Consider the following 17,469-nt stretch of genomic DNA (forward strand, 5'->3'; position numbering starts at 1 on the left):
TGTATAGCAGTGACAGAAATATACAGCCACATGCATCACTATAGACAGTGAAGGAGACAAGTTAATCCTAAGCATAGCTGCATATGACAAACTGTCATGTTATAATTGTATTTATTTGATCATTCATACAATAGATAGTCACTTACTGTTATATGCTTGTTTTATTTGTATAATATGTGTAGTCTGTGTACAATAAATTAACCATGTTTTTATAGTGGAACTTGCTAACCTTCTCATTATAATAGGGCGTGCTATAGCCTCAGTAGCTAATGCGCAAATAAAATCAAAACCAAATCATTATAATAGACTGGGGTAGCATTGTAATAGCATTGTAAGCTTTTAGATGAAAGTACATACTACACATACCACAGTAAAATCCCATTTCAGTGAATAATGTTTTAATAAAATTTTCACTATATGAAAATATTTCTAGGTCCCAGTGAACTTAGCATATTATGAATGCTTTGTAAGTCCATTTGAACAAAATATTTTTGCCAAAAAATCAGCATGATGAATTATTTTCAGTCCACCTATGCCTAAATTTTCTGGTTTAGAAGGAAAAAAAGAACTTTTCAAAAATTATGAATGGCACTGAGTTTCCTAAATTGTAAATGGGGTTATGGAAGGCTTCGTTTTTAAGAAAAATATGATACTTTAAAAAAAAAAAATGGCAAAAGAACTCAATATTACAGTATGATTCATTGAAAAATGTTTTCCAGATTTTTGAAAATATCATAGCAGATCTCTATAGGAATATTGCATCTGTGGGACATTTTCACACAGAATTGCAATAGATATAAATGAATTTGTGTTTTGAAGGAAATGATACTGATAATAGTAAATTTAAATTACCAGTAATAATATCTTTGTGGTTTGGGTCAATGTATATGTGTATGTTTAGCTGATTACAGATATATAGGTCAAAGTTGCTTGTATCCTTGACAATATTAGTAGCTGAATTTTTATAATTAAAAGCTAATATGCCCAAATAGTTTGGAAATTTTTAACCTAATTTTGATATTATTATTGCCAGTGGAAAGCAAGTTATTTTAGGAGTTTATAATTTTGTTTGGTTCGTTTTGTTTTTAAAAGTTCAAAATTAGTAATAATTTGTCTTTATTTATTATGGTCAGGCAATTAAAACTAAATATACAAATCTGGATGAAATGTTTTCAATGTGTAGAGCAGAAGTCTGTTGCTTCAGACTTACGTAAGTCTTTCAGCACACTATGTTTGATATTGAACAGTATAGTTTGTAGAATTAGTTCATTAGTTAATATGAGAGTATTCTGATTAATGAATTCTTATTTTTTTTTTTATTTAGGAGGAGGAGATGTTAACATTACATATGGTATAAATATAGAAATGAAACCTGGAGGTATGTTGAAAAAAACAAGCTTGGATATCAAAATCAACAAACAGCAGAATGAAATGACCTTACTTTCTGTACGTAAGGCTTAGTACTACTTTTAGGTAACTTGCTATTAGGATATTTTATGACATGTGAGCCATACTTTCAGGATCAACCATTAAACAATGAAAAACGTTTATGTAAATTGCTTTGTTTCCAAGTTATAGCCCTTTCTGTGTTCCAGAAATTTTCCAGTAAAAAATACCTATTGGTTTCAGGGTAGGCCAACCACATTACAGTAGCATAGTTATGTAGGTATATAAGTTAAATTAATATTCTAGTGTGAATGTTAATAAACATTGTCTGAATTTATTTTGAAACAGTATTTTACTCTTTTGTAATTGTAACTTCTTACCATAAAATTAATTTCAAGTGCAGTTCAGTAAGACCAAAAATAATCTTAAAAGTTTGTGTACTATTAAGTGATGTTGTGCACTTGAAGTGAGAATTGTGGCTTATTCAAACTTAGAAATCACAGAAGTGCATCTTCTATATGGATTTTCTGAGTATAATGTTGCCACAGCAAGATGCCAGTATATGGAAAGATTTTAGTTTTCCAATTGTTATCAGCCAAATAAGAAGACCTTTCAGAGAACGCATAAGCATCTTGGAGATAACAATATCATTCAAAAAGAGAGTTGCAGATGGTGATAGACCAATGAGAACCAGAACTGTGAGGTTGGAAGAGAATTCTGAAAATCCTTTGCTTTTGAGTGCTGTCACTCAAAGATAGCATCAGAAGAGGACATAGGACATGCATATGTATGGAGAATTTTAAGGAAACAACAGATTTACTTGTATTACATTCAAAGATTACACAAGACCTTACTGAAGTTGATTTCCCATGACAAGAAACTTTTTGTATTGTTTCTTACAACAATGTGCACATGATCCTCTTTTTCTGTCCTCCATGTTATTTTTTGTCAAGGCCAACTTTACAAGGAAAGGCATGATTGACTTTCACAGAACTCATCACTGGACAGAAGATAATCCACATGCCATCATCCATTAAAGGCATCAGCAACAATTTAATGTATGGACAAGAATTATTGTTGACTGCATAATTGGTTCTTTTGTTTTGCCTGGAAGATTAACTAGAGAATCCTATTCCTCTTTTTTTTAAGGAATGATTGATGGATTTACTAGATGAATTTCCTCTTGCTGTCCAATGATATATGTAGTTTATGCATGATGTCACTTCACCTCATTTTAGTTGAGTAGCCAGAGACCATTTGAATGAGCATTTCCCTGATAAATGGACAGACCATGAAGCTCCCATTGCATGGCTTGCTCACTCCACTCAGTTATTACCTTTAGGATCATTTGACATCCATTGTTTGTGTGGCACCCATTGACAACTTTGAAATACTTCAACATATGGAATAAGGATGCCAGAAAGTGTAAACAGTACCTGGAATTTTTGAACATATCAGTCAATGTGTATTCATGTGCAGGGCAGTCAATTTGAGCTCCTTTAAGGATAAGGTGAATAATCACATTATGTCCAAGTTACAGCCTATATTGTTAAAACACAGGCTGTAATTTGGAAACAATGTGATTTTGGACATCTTTTATATGAACTTTTTTTATTGATTTTGATTCCTGAAAGTATGGCTCACATGTTATGAAACATCCTTTATATTAGATACCATTAGTCATGTATAATATCAAGTTTTTGAAACTATTAAGGGTACAAAATTTCGCAATTCACAGTGGCACCAAGAGGTCCCACTTCAAAATGGTTGAATAACTTCTAACAGCTGCATACTATGTATAATTCCAAGTAAAACAATAACTGTTCACTCCAAAGCTGCCTAAGTGAAACTGTGTCTGTACCTAGGAAAATACATAAAGTTACAGCCATTAACCTCAAACCAACAATTTATGCACACACAATATTTTGGAGCTGGACCTGATTCGCCCTGCATGACCATCACCAGTTTAAATTTCCTTTACAAGTACTTACATTTAAATTCAATAGAAAAAATTCTTAAAAGTTAAGTGCAACAAACAAGATGGTCTAACTTGGCTTACTGCCAGCTAAGATTTAAAGCAGTGCCTTGTTGATGATTTCATTTGGTAATAAATGTCTTTGGATAGGTTACTGCATTCAAAGATATTTGAGAATGCGTGTTATAAATACTAAATACTATGATTATGCATTTAGTATACTTCTATGCAAATTAGTCATTTTACTTTACCTGCAGGTATGCTGAATTCTATGACAAACTTGTTTGTGATATTTTGATCACAGAATGCCGTAAAGATTGGTTGTAATGGTCAGAAATAAGTTCAGTTTTTATGTTCAGTGGTTAGTTTATTTAATCAGTAAATTTCCTTCCTAGGAAATCCTTTTTTATTTTTATCTTTCATTTATATTACTTTGTTAAATTTTTCTGTCAAAAGAATCAAAGAATAGTTAGAAAAAAAAAAAATTAAAAAAGGCTCATGCTTGGTCACACATACCCACAGTAATAAAACACAATGTATGATTTATCTTTGTAGACATAAAACTTGAGGCCAGTATTATGAACAAATATATATTCAGGCATGGTTTTGATAATGTATAATAGATTATTAGAATTGAAAGTCTGCATTATTTCAGATTAGGGAAGTATTGGAATTGATATTAATAATGAATTTAATTTTTTAAAAATTTAAAAATTGAACAACATTTGTTTTAAAAATTGAAAATAGGGAGAAAAAAATCTCTTGTGAAGTCATGATGAATACAGTTACTTTCTTCAATGTAATGTAATCTATTTCCATTAATAAGTAGTAGGCTCAAATTGCAGTAGTAATGAAGGAAGGCTAATGCTGATTATAAATAAACTACATCCCATTTAAAAATTTGGTATATAAAAAATAAAATTCTCATATGAAAAGTATTTAATACAGGGCTTCTGGAGGCATATTCTTCCTTCCCACTATACCAAGCAATTTGCTTTTGAATTGTCAGTTTATGTGATTCATTTGCATCTTTAAGCACTATTGAAATCTGGCTAAAATCAAAAGATCAGAAAATATATATTTTATATGTTATTTCGGGCCTGAAAACAGTGACAAAAGTTTATATAAATACGTATACAATTCTCAATAGTTATGAAGCTGTGGCTATTTGAATTTAAAAAAAAAATGGCTATGGAATTTTCAGTGGTGAAAAATAGTAAAATAATAAATAAGAATATGCAGACATATGCCTATTAAAATGTTTATTCATACTAGGTATAATTACTTATTCATATTCTAATTTATTTTTTATTTTTAACCATTGAAACTTCATAGACATTTTTTAAAATTCAAATAGCTATAGCTTCGTAACCATTCAGAATCAAGCACATATTTATATGAACTTTTTCCATTGTAAAATAACTATGAATGAAGACACTTCACCTATATAGGGTTTACAATCTATTTATTACTAACAAAGTCTAACAACCATATGTTTTGCAGATGTTTTCTCCTCTACTTCTTCATGGTACCTTCCTGCAGTTTTACCCTCACAAACACACCAAATTGTGTTTTTGTGATAGTTTCATAATTACAAAAACACTAATGATGTTTTTGTGATTATGCATCTACATTCACAAGAGAATTACAGTCACTGGAGAAGCAGAAGAGAAAACATTCACAAAATGCATGATTGTTAGACTCTATTAGTAATAAATAAAATCTTAATCCTATGCAGGTGAAGTGCTTTCATTTGTAGTAATTTTACAAAGATAACCTGTGCAACATGCCATTTAAACATTTTAATTAATTAAAATATTTTTTAATAGTGATCTTACGGGAATATCTTTTTTTGTAAAGAAATTTAAGTTACAAGGGCTGTTCAATAAAGAATGATCATATCTGTGTGTATATGTGTGTGTATATATATTTATATATATTTTTTTTTTTTTTTTTTTTTTTACACCATACCTTTCACAACATCCATATTTTTATGGTCCTTTTCAAAGTAGTTCCCAATTGATGAAGCGTACATACTCCACTGTTTTGGTCATTCTTCAAAAATATGGTGGAAACCATTTTTTGATATGTATTTGAGAATCACCTCCGATGTGTTTACAACTTCTTGTGATGACTGGAAATGTTTTCCTTGCAGCTCCTTTAACTTTGGAAATAAAAAAAAATCACATGGTGCAAGGTTAGGATCGTAAGGTGGATGAGGAATGCATTTGACATTAATGTTGGCCAAGTACTTGATGAGAGTATGAGCAATGTGTGAGGTCTCGTATTGTCATGATCCATCATCCACTCACTTTTGTGCAGTTGTGGGCTTTTGGGATGAATGTGATCCTGCAGATTGTGCAGTGCAGTTCTGTAGTAAGGTCCTGTGACAATCATATGATGTGGAACAACATGCTGGTAAACCATTCCTTAAATGCCAAAAAAAGAGATGACCATAACCTTTGCTTTTTAGGTGTTGCCGATGATGTAGACTTCCAAACAGAGCTTTGTTGCTTATTCTCTGGGTTGAAATGATGAAGCCTTGTCTCATTTGCTATTATCACCTTATGTAGACCTTCACCATCTTCAGTAACCATCCGTTGCAACTCCTGAAAAACCTCCATGCAAACTTGCTGTTACTGAGGTGTGCATAGCCTTGAAACCCAGCTTGCATAAACACATCATGTGCAAGTGGTCAAAGAGAATACCGTGCTTGCTTCCTACTGATATTTTCAACATCTCGGCCAGTTGCTTTACTGTTATATTATAATCTTCTCTCATGATTACAGAAGCAGTGCTTGTGGTTTCTGTGGAGAAAGTGGTGGTTGGAGCTCCAGAACTGCTGATTTTTGTGATTGAATCATGTCCATCTATAAACATTCTAAACCCTGCGAGCTTTGCTTAAGTAACAATGTCAAATCCATTGTTACTTAGGCAAAACTGAACAGGCATAAACTTGACCAACTGCCAAGGTCACACTGTGTGCATGAGTCAACTGCACAGTTGCTGTGCGGCACAGCTTGGTTTGGTCTTAAATTTTGCAGCTCAGAATAGCTGCTTGCTATTTCAGCTAGAAATAGTAAGCAGTACAGTTGTTCATGAAAAATTATGATCATTCTTTATTAAACAGCTCTCATACTTAAATTTTGAGCTCCTCTCTGCACTTCAGGCTTATACAAAGGGTACTAGGAACGTTTTGCAATATGACGCAACAATGAATCACAGGAAGCTGCTTGTTGCTGCACGTTGAGACATGTTCATACGTGCATAGTAGCCGCCGCGCCAAGTCGATGGGCTCAGTTATTCATTAGTAGTGAGAGTGTAAAGTGCTTGCGATGGCATCGTGGTCACGAAATGAGATAAGGACAGTTTTGTGGTATAATTTTGTGCGTGGTTTAACCATAGACCAGTGCTTAGAAGAAATGACTCTTGCACTAGATGATGATTGTCCACATCGTACAACGATATTCAGGTGGTATAGAGAATTCCAAAGGGGAAATTTCACTCTGGAGGATTCGGAGAGGCCGGGAAGGCCACGAACGTCAGTTACAGAGGAAAACGTTACTGCTGTGAGGAAAATGCTTGACGAAAACAGGCGAGTGATCTACCAACAGATAGAGGATACTTTGGGCCTAAATGCACCAGCAATTCATTTGATTCTGCAAGATCATTTGCACGTGAAGAAACTTTGTTCTCTCTGGGTGCCACATCAACTGACTGAAGAGCAGATGACACGACGTGTGACTTGGTGCCGGGAGATGTTAAAAAAGTTTGATAAGGGACAATCTCGGTATGTGAACAACATCGTGACAGGTGACGAGACTTGGCTGTACTATTACGATCTGCCGACCAAGGCTCAAAACCAAGTTTGGGTCTTTGATGATGACGACACACCCGTAATTGTCAGAAAATCCCGATCTGTAAAGAAGAAAATGATAGCTGTATTTTTCAAATCGAGTGGAATTGTGGAATGTGTCGTTTTGGACACGCAGAAGACAGTCACAGCTAAGTGGTATACTGAACAATGCCTGCCTAAAGTCATTGGATCTATGAAGAACCTGCGGCCAAAGTCAAGAATGGACACCTGGTACCTCCATCACGATAATGCTGCAGATCACCGCGCCAAAGCCTGCACCAAATATTTGACCACGACAGGACTGAAACTTCTCGAGCACCCTCCCTACAGTCCAGACCTTGCTCCCTGCGACTTTGCACTGTTCCCGCATGTGAAAATGAAGCTAAAAGGGAGGCGGTTTCCAAGTGAGGAGGACCTTCTACGGGCTTGGGACAACGAGTGTGCTTTACTCCCTAGTGAAACTTGGCAGAACTGGTTTAAAGATTGGTTTCGGAGGATGGAGAGGTGTATTGAATGTAGAGGAAATTACTTTGAAAAAATTAAATAAACAAAGCTGTATTGCAAAACTTTCCTAATACCCTTTGCATAATGAATTATAATTATGAATATATGTTATTGATATTGTACATTCAGCTTTTTTTAAACTCATAATTTTGATATATTTAGACAAAATTTTTTTATATTTTTATTAGCTTGGCTTGTTTGTTACTGGATTTGGTGGTACACCACAGAATGAATTATTGAATGGATTTCAACCTGAGGAGCATTCAGCAGGAATGGAATTATCTGTGATGAATGTTAAATTACGTCCTTATGTGTTTTTCACTGGAACAACAGAACTGATGGGATTAGTATGGGCTGCAGCAGGAAGTGAGCTTACACCTGCTCTTCAGGTAATTAACTTTATTTTTTATTAACTAAATTTAATACTAATATATTGCTTTGATGTTTACAGAGGTAATCAGTTTTATTATTTTCTAGGAAAGCAGATTTATTATTTAAATTTTATAATGAAAAAATTTGTACACTGGCTTTATAATTGCCAAGAGATCTATTAGGAGTTAATGCTTTTTATTTGAAGTCCAAAAGTACATTCTCTATGCAGTAAGTAGACTAGCAAATGCAGCTGTTATGAGTTATTCAAACCTATTATTTTACAAAGACATGATAAGGCTATACAATATTTGGTTTTGTTTTGAGTAATATTTATATACAAGCATAAATATGGCTGGAAAATGGTTAATGCCTGATTATGAGGGTAACATGCTGCATTAGCATTTGAGTGATTATGGTAGATGAATTTAGGAATTAAATGATATGGACAATATTTGAACATCTGCCATAGAGAACAATTTTGTTCTGTACTCTGCCAGTAGCAGACTTCCTACTATAATCCTCCTAGTATATTCCCTTTTTGTTTTCTTAGTTAAGTAAATGTGTTTGACTACACCAAAGGAGTTGCTTGATTCTTATTGGAATGCAAGGGTAAAGAAGAAGAACAAGAACAAGATTATTCAGGGTCACAAAAGGGTACTTTTACTAGGAAAGACTGAATGTTATGGAACCTAGGCTTCTGTGAGGGGTTCCTGATTGAAGTGTTTAAGGCTCTAAATGGAGTAAACTATGTGCTGATGACATCTCAAAACATGCGAGGGGACATAGATTGGAAAAGAATAGCTGAGGATAGATATGCAAAATATGCAGCCGGAGTATAATTGACTGTTGGAATAAACTTTCATCTGGTGTTGTGGAAGTCAGTAGTTTGAATAAGTTTAAGGAAGGATTAGATAAATAAATTACTGGAGGGGATGAACAAATGATGTGAGTTTTTTTTTTTTTTTTTTTTTTTTTTTTTGTGACTAATCCTATATAAGCTTGCTTCCTTGCATTGTTTGCCACTACTGATATTGAATTGATAATTAGACTTAAACAGTCTCAATAACTAAATGAAATTGGCTGCATCTTGGAATTCTATTTAAATCCATATGCAGGCTTGGATTTTGGGTTTAGAAGAAGGATATCACATTAGAGAGAGCACACACTGAGGAATGCTAGTTAGAGAAAAAATTCTGAAAATAAATAAATAAACACTGAATTTTTTTAAATTCCCTTCTGGAAATGTAATTTGTTATCACATCTGCCAGGGAGTGTATTCAAAAGCATTTTGTGCCATCCAGTTTTCAGAGAAAAATTTAGTGACTAGTATGCCTCTAATGACAATTCTGGCAATGTATCCTTACAAAAAGATTAGTTCTTTACTTTCTGTTGTGTTTATCTCACTGTATTAAATTTATGTTTTGTTGCCAGTTGGCAAATAACAACATACTCATGAAGTGCACTTTTCATGGTCCTTAACTTATTAACCTTTCTTCTTCAAAGGTGTCTTTAAATAACTTATGCCAACTGTAAACTGATTTATTTTGGGTTTAGAAGAAGGCTATCACTTGGTCATAAGAGAGAGAGCCCACACTGAGGAATGTTAGTTAGAGAAAAAATCTGAAAATAAATAAATAAACATTGAATTTTTTAAAATTCCTTTCTGGAAATGTAATTTGCCATCACATTTGCCAGGAAGAGTGTATTCAAAAGTATTTTGTGTCATTCAGTTTCCAAAGAAAAATTTAGTGACTAGTATGCCACTATAAAAAGGAATTCCCAAAACAAATCAGTTTACAGTTGGCGTAAGTGATTTAAAGACATCTTTGAGGAAGAAAGGTTAATAAATTTAATACAAAACATAAATTTAATACAGTGAGATAAACACAACAGAAAGTAGAGAATTAATCTTTTTGTAAGGACCCATTGCCAGAATTTTAATATTGTGTAATGTATGTGTAGAGGATAAGGGTTTTATGTATTAAGAGGAATCTTGATGAAAGGAGAGCTCATTTCTGATTAGTTAGTTGAGAACTTAACTTTCTTGAGACACCAGATGTTAGAAAAATCAACCTGGGTCCAGTATTTAGTATGTATGAATATTCTAATTTATAATTCGTTATAGCGAGTGCTCCGTTGATGCAAAGTTTGTAATTATTATTTAATTTTAATATGATTTCCACATTATTTGGTTGTGTTTTATGTTCATTATTATGTGCATGTGTCGTAAGTTCTGTAATAATTCTGTTTCTGGTGCATATGCTGTATTTGTGAAAGTAAACATGGGTTTTCAATATATTGGAATGTCTCTAACTGCTGGAAGTTGACGCAATGTATTTGGCCAAACAACACCCGTCTTAATATAGCAATTATACTATTTTATTTAAATCACTGATTTTATAAGAAAGAGTTTTTTTTTTATGCTGCAGAATATAGAATCAATGGTTCGGTATGATTAAAAGACTACTTTTACACCTGTGTGCTTAAATGTATCTTTAATTTTGCTAGCTAGAGATATGTAATAAGGTAAGAATGTGATTTTGTTGAGGTTGTCTAATGAATAATTCTTACTCAGGTGAAAAGGCCAGTAAATGTTACGTTATTATTTAATTTATGATTGTTGGTGGGGGGGGGAATAACCCTCATGCTGAAAGATGAGAGCTTACCCCACAAAAGTTCTTGATCAGATCAGAAGTCAGTATTATTATTATTATTATTTTTTTTTTTTTTGTATTAAGGAACATAGGGCCAACCGGGCTAGCCGGGTGGGTAAAGTGCCTGCCTGGCAACCCAAAGGTCGTGGGTTCGATTCCCATCTTGGGCTTGGATCAAAGTGCTGCAAAAACCTTGAGAGGTGCATTATGGCCACAGAAGCCTATGTGCCAACAACTACCAAAAAAAAAAAAAAAAAAAGGAACATAGGAATTATTAAACTATAAATCATATTTTCAAATCTAATCTGATGCATAAAAAAACAAGGACGAAAAGGACATGGCTACATAACACTCTCGCCAGACCTATCGTAACATATGGCTCTGAGGCATGGACAGTGAGCAAAGGGGATAGCAGGAGGTTGACTGTGCAGAAATGCAGGCTATACCAGACTTGATGTGAGCAGAAATCAAGACATCTTGTCAGAACAGCAGACAGCTTCAGTACTGAATTTTATTAAACTCCTACAGAAACAGATGGATCCAGCATGTAGAGAGAATGGAGGATAGATGCTATCCGAAAGAGATTCTAAACTACACACTCTAGGGAAGTAGAGACAGAGGTAGACCCCTGCAAAGATGGAGAGAGACCGTAACAGGCCACTAGGCCTAATACTGGACAGGAAGAAGAAGGAGGAACTGTGTATAAAGGACAGACATTTTTAGGTCCAAAGGGTTATGGGGAGCACATTGCAAAAATCTGTCCGGAACAAGTAGGCATTCTGTGAATATGGGTGCCTTGTTTTATAATGGTTAAATTCAAGAAATTAATACAGGTCGACCATCACTAATCCGGCAGCGTTGGGACCTGTGGAGTGCCGAATTAGTGAGTTTGCCAGATCATCGATGGTTATTTTAGCAGTGGTTATTTTAGCACATACAGTTTACCTAACAGCTAACCACCTCATCCTACTTTTAACATGTTGACTGCCAAGCTAGTTTTAAGAAAAAAATTCCCCAGGGGCCAAAAAATATTTAGCAAATAATTTGATTAGTAATTCTAAAATAAATATTGTAATGTCAGTGTTGTCGTTTTTTTCGCTTAAAATATCAAAAAAAAAAAAAAAAAGATCTTTTTAAAATTTTTTTGTTTATCTCGCATATATGTGGCCAACGTGGCCCAGTAGGTTACTTTATTTCTTGAGAAGCTGTGTTGGCCACATACGTGTGACGCTATTACGGCATACACATGAAGGTCGTTTGTGATTAGTTTATTGCACATGTGGCGAGCACTGCAATAAAACTAATTGTGATAAAATAAACTCTCAGATGTCGCAATAAGTTTGTCAGTATTGTTAGAGATTGTTGTTGTTGTTATTTGGTTTTTAGGAGCATTAGCAACTAAGGCCATATTGCTCGGGGATATGTGGTGGTCATTCCCTGACCTTTCCGCATCCTCCGTATTTGGTGGTCACGGGCTCGAACTCCGGTCTAATCAAGAAGTGTGTGCTATGCACTGCTGCTCCTGCCCACCTGGCTATGGAGGCGCCTTGTTAGAGATTTTGTGAAAACAAGTTCGTTAGCACGCTGTATTATCCAACATATTGTGTTGTGTTTTTCCAAAAGTGTTGTAAAAAAAAAAATCTAAAAAGGAATGGCTAGAAGAAAATTACTAAAATAAGAGGAACTGAGAGAAATTGCTGGAATTTACAATTAAGCAGAGTTAAACTTCTCACAGACACACTGCTGTCGAGGTTTTTCAGAAGTTCAACTTTACCTGTTATGGACAATGTACGGTGTTTGCGCTCTACACCACGAGATGCACTTGCTTTATGCATTGGAACCATAGCTGGGGCTAAATGTGAGCAGGTTATAATAATAAATGCAGAAAAACTAGTAGGAATGGCTTGCCAGTATTTATGAGTTCATGCCAACAGCTGATGCTGCAACCAATGCCACCAAAACAGTAGCTGCAGTCGGTGCGCCGACCCAGAAAATTTGAAATTATGTTCGCTGAAATTATGTCTGAATTAGCGGTGGAACCGGATTAGTGATGGTCAACCTGTACTACTATCTTTTTCAATTTCAAGAGTATATTTCAGTTTGGGATGAAATGAATTAAATGTACTTATTAACTTGTCTATAGTCAGTTTATTACTTATTATAAGAATGCCATTGGTGAACCTTACAGATTACTTAATTTTTGACTCGTAATACATAGTTAATATTTCATTTTTGACACTAGATAAATAAATATTCTAAATTGGAGCTGATACACCTAAACTCATAGGGAATTCAAATATCTGCTTGTAAGTCAGAGATTTATGTACAAAACAGTTCACAAGTAAGAGAAAGGAAGTCAGTTTTATATTATTTTCTGGAGTTAGTTTTGCATATTGTTTTCCAATAGTATCCAATTTTTACAGCCGCAATGTTTTATTCTGTGTAAAATAAATGTTTACATTTGTGTAAATGTAAACTACGTTGTATGTAGTTTCCCTTTATACAAATGTAGAAACTAAAATGTCCTTGTGGTCAAGTTTAAGTGTACTGTAATTTTTGTATACCTCTTCTATGTTGTTGACTCTAAATTTATATGTCGATATAACCAAAGGAGAAATAATGTTTACAATGTGTGAGGTGTGGCAATAAAGTTTCCAGATTGTCGTGACCATGTTCAATGAGTTTGAAAATAAGCAGAAATGGTATGTTGCAGTTAAAATTTTTTTCAACAGATGGTAGTACAGGGATTGTCCAGTAGGCTGACAGGTTGCAAGTAACAACTAATTTTGTTAGTAGCATTAACATTCTGTGCCATGATTTTACAGTGGAGCAGTGAATGAATATCAAATTTTGCTTTAAATTTGGAAAATCTGCACCAGAAACATACAAAATGTGAAAAAAACAAACAAAAAAACTGTTTATTGTGATGAAATGTTAAATTCATACTAATGTGTACGAATAGTATAAACAGTTCATGAAAGCAGACACGATGTTTGCGATGACACAAGAAGTAGGTGGCATCAATCTCTTGAAATGAGGAGACAGAGTTGAAAAACTCTGGGGAACTGTAGTCAGAGATTGTCCTTTGACACCCTTAGAATGATGGCTGATGAGTTGGATATGAATAAGATTTTTTTTTTTTTTTTTTAATTTTATTTATTAAATTTGGTGGTCCCAGCCAGCTTTCCTAGAAACCCTGCCACCTATATAAAATACCATACAAATAATTTATGTAATACATATAATACAATACTATAATACATATTGCCACCTAGCTTATTAAAATCCCTGGCACATGGAGCCAGACCAGGGATCTCATACTGATAATACCCAAAAAGATATAAGAGAAGTGTTCATGTTCTGATATGTTCATTCCTGATAAGTCCACTAGTTGCATTTAAGTCATTGCATCACAAGGGGATGCTTTGAGATCAATAGTTGGGATCATACAGAAGGAGGAAAGAACAGTCCAGCTTGAATCATTGCATCATGAGTAGATCTTGTAGATCATATGTAGCGAGATGAAGAAAAGAATGAGTGAACTGGACTGTATTATTACTGTAAATGAGAAAATCATTACCAAAGCCCAGAAAGTTTTGTTTACAGAAGTTCAGGATCAAGACTATGCTGATCATGTTTTTTGATAAACAGTGTGATTCACAAGGAATTTGTACAAGCAATGCAGCATTGACTTCCTCCCCTTCAGGGGAGGAAGTCAATGCTGTGTTCTACATACAGGTACTTTAAAGACTATTGAAATACATTTCTCATGTGAAGCTGCAATTTTGAGAGAAAGGCAGCTGGTTCTTGTTGCATGACAAGGCCCTGTCCATTCTGTACTTGTTGTGAACATTTTTCTGGTGAAACATAATCAACCGTACAGGTCAACCCTCCACCCTACTCTCCCGATCTAGCACCAGCAGACTTCTTCCTTTTTTCCAAGATGAATACTGTCCTCAAAGAAAAGAGATTTCAGGATGTTGAGTTCATAAAAAAAATTGTAAAGCCAAACTGAACACGACACTTTCACTAATTCTTTTAAGGAACTTTTAAAAATGTGTAATAAGCGCATTCATATCAGGCAATGATTACTTCGAATAAAAATAAAACCATGCTGAACAAAAACTTTGTGTTCTTTTTATTGCACCAATCTGGGAACTTCATTGTCACACCTCTTATGAAGAGAGGCCAGAAAATGGTAACTGATTTATATGAAATGACTGGGTGTGATGGACGGCCTAGTTTGTGAATTTTAACAATTCCAAATAAAAAGGGCATTACCTTATTTCATATAGTGATGTTCTGTAAGACTGATAAACCTCTTTTCTCTTACTTTTCTTAATTCTCTGAGAAAGGTATTGACTTTTTTTTTTTAATGACATTATACTGAAATAATTTTCAGTTTTATAGGTATTTGTATCTTGAATGATTTGGTCTTATTTATTCTTGATAACAACACAGGTGGTTGTGGAGTTCATTCAAGATTTATTGAATATTGGAATTTACCTTAAAAAGCTGATAGTTAATGTGCACTGCAGTGTGGTTGGATCAGTTGCCTAACTGATGCTGATAAAGTCTATGAACTGTTGAAAATCACAGAGTAAAAATATACCCAGTGTATTTTTGTACTCTGTGATTTTTGATAGAATATAAAAAACATGTGATTTATATGGATAGTTTGTGTATTAACGTTTCAACTCTTTGTAGCTTGAAGTTTTAATAGTGAGCTCGATTAGTTTTAATGTATTTAATACAAGCATAACAATCTCATTTGATTTTGTTATTAAACTGAGCATTTCGTACAATAAGTGCCAGGACTGTAGCAGGTATTTGTACGTCTACTGCAAATTTTCATTAATTAATATATATTTATATTGCAGCTATTCATTATCTCCTTTTGTATATGTGAATCCTTTGTCATCTTCTGCTGTGAAGGGAATTTTTCTCTTACCAGTGTACCATTCATCTATTTGTTGATGGTAGGACAAATAAATATTTATTTATTTATAAATGCTAGTCATCATTTCTATGATATTGTGGAGCACCTTGTGCCTGTAATTTAAAGGTTGGTTGTCATCATGGGATAACATATTTATCTAGTGTTATGCACTCTGAGATCAAGCTCATATACTTTAACAGAAAAATGCATGGGCTAACTGTTGTGATCAGTTTATTGGCTACAATAAAGCAGTTTTGATATGAGAATATAAACAGAATTTTTTTTTGCTTATTTAAAAGTTTAAAGTGACTCAAAATCTCTATGAAAATTTAAAGTATCACAGTAATAAACGGAAATTAAATTCTAGGAGGTGTCATCCAGTATTTCACCTTCATTTATAAAAAAGTCTTGGGCCAGCATTGTTCTGCATACATTAGTGAGTTATGATGGGGTGTGTATTATTTATTTATTTTTTTAACCAGTCAGTGTGTAATAAAAAAAAAAAGAAATCATTGATGGAACATTTTTGGAAATATTTACATAACAAGATCATAAAAATGTGAGAATCACCCAACTTTACACTAAGGAGAAAATCAGTATTTTAATATAATTTAAATTGATTAAAGAAATTGTCAGTTATTTTCAGAAATTGTTCATTATTTTCTAATGAATCTGCTTTTAGATGGATTTAAAATATTTCTTAAAGTTTTCTACATTATTTCACATATTATAGATTAACTTGGTATCTTACAGGCTAACTTGCTGTTTATGGAACATAGTCAGTCAGTTGGTTTGCAAAGTGGACTAATTGTGGATCTTGGATTGAAAGGTGTTTTGTCAACAGATATATCTGGAACAAGTGAAGTTTCCATGTGGAATAAAAATTCTCACTCAATGGCAAAAAACAGGTGTGTGTGTGTGTGTGTGTGTGTGTGTGTGTGTGTGTGTGTGTGTGTGTGTGTGTGTGTGAGAGTTAGTTAGTTAGTTAGTTAGTAATGTAAATTTATGCAAGCAGTTTCCAAAAAAAAAAAAAAGTTTCAGTTAGGCTTCTGATGTTTTTAGGATGCCAGTAAGATTCTTTATACTCTTTCATATTTTTCATTCTTTATACTCTTTTCAGTTATAGTGTTTAACTGGGTAAAAAAAAAAAAAAAAATGTAATGTTGCAGAGTAATGCCATTTTATACTTGAAAACATTGTAAAAAGCTACTGCCATAGCAAAATTAAGGATGTAGTGAAAGCAACAAACCTGTGTTAACATCAGTTACTTTTTTAGAAGTGGGGATGTTGAGAACCAGCATAGACTGTTCCCTGTTTGAGGATATACTATCTTGCTGTGCATCCCCCTCTTTTTTTTTTTTTTTTTTTTTTTAAATGACAGCTGAAACCAGGGCTCCCTACACAGGGGCTTGACCTGCAACAAGTTACCCCCTCCTCCCGACAACACAAATGATTGGAAGATTTTACATAGTTCCATATGATGTTACTTATTTTCGGCTCCAAGAATAAGTAACATCAGTCTTCACTGTTGAAGTGTTACTTATTCGATGTAGTTCAATATATGGCAACTCGTTTTGAAGGTATTCTCAATATGAGATGTAATTAAAATGATGCCAATTTGTCTACTTTGGTAGGTAGCTACGTATAAAAATGATGCAATTGCACAAATTCATACGTTAATATCTGTAGGTGCTGACTCATTTCAGTCTGGGTGTAGATGTGATGAAGGTTTGTGATTAAGCTTCTGGATGACTGATTCACTATAGACTTGCCTGAATATACT

General features: G+C 33.8%; 1 protein-coding gene across 1 annotated transcript in view; it reads left to right on the forward strand.

Annotated features, from left to right (window-relative positions):
- Nucleotides 1-17,469, forward strand: part of LOC150089693 (microsomal triglyceride transfer protein large subunit-like) — a 95,527-nt gene that overhangs the window by 65,793 nt on the left and 12,265 nt on the right. Inside the window, exons 12-14 of the mRNA XM_090390076.1 lie at nucleotides 1,325-1,446; nucleotides 7,910-8,110; nucleotides 16,440-16,594. Coding sequence (XP_090246202.1) covers nucleotides 1,325-1,446; nucleotides 7,910-8,110; nucleotides 16,440-16,594 — 478 coding nt within the window. The remainder of the gene's footprint in view (nucleotides 1-1,324; nucleotides 1,447-7,909; nucleotides 8,111-16,439; nucleotides 16,595-17,469) is intronic.

Source organism: Mastigoproctus giganteus, chromosome 2, assembly GCF_048544385.1.
Source record: "Mastigoproctus giganteus isolate SK-2022 chromosome 2, ASM4854438v1, whole genome shotgun sequence".
NCBI lineage: Eukaryota > Metazoa > Arthropoda > Arachnida > Uropygi > Thelyphonidae > Mastigoproctus > Mastigoproctus giganteus.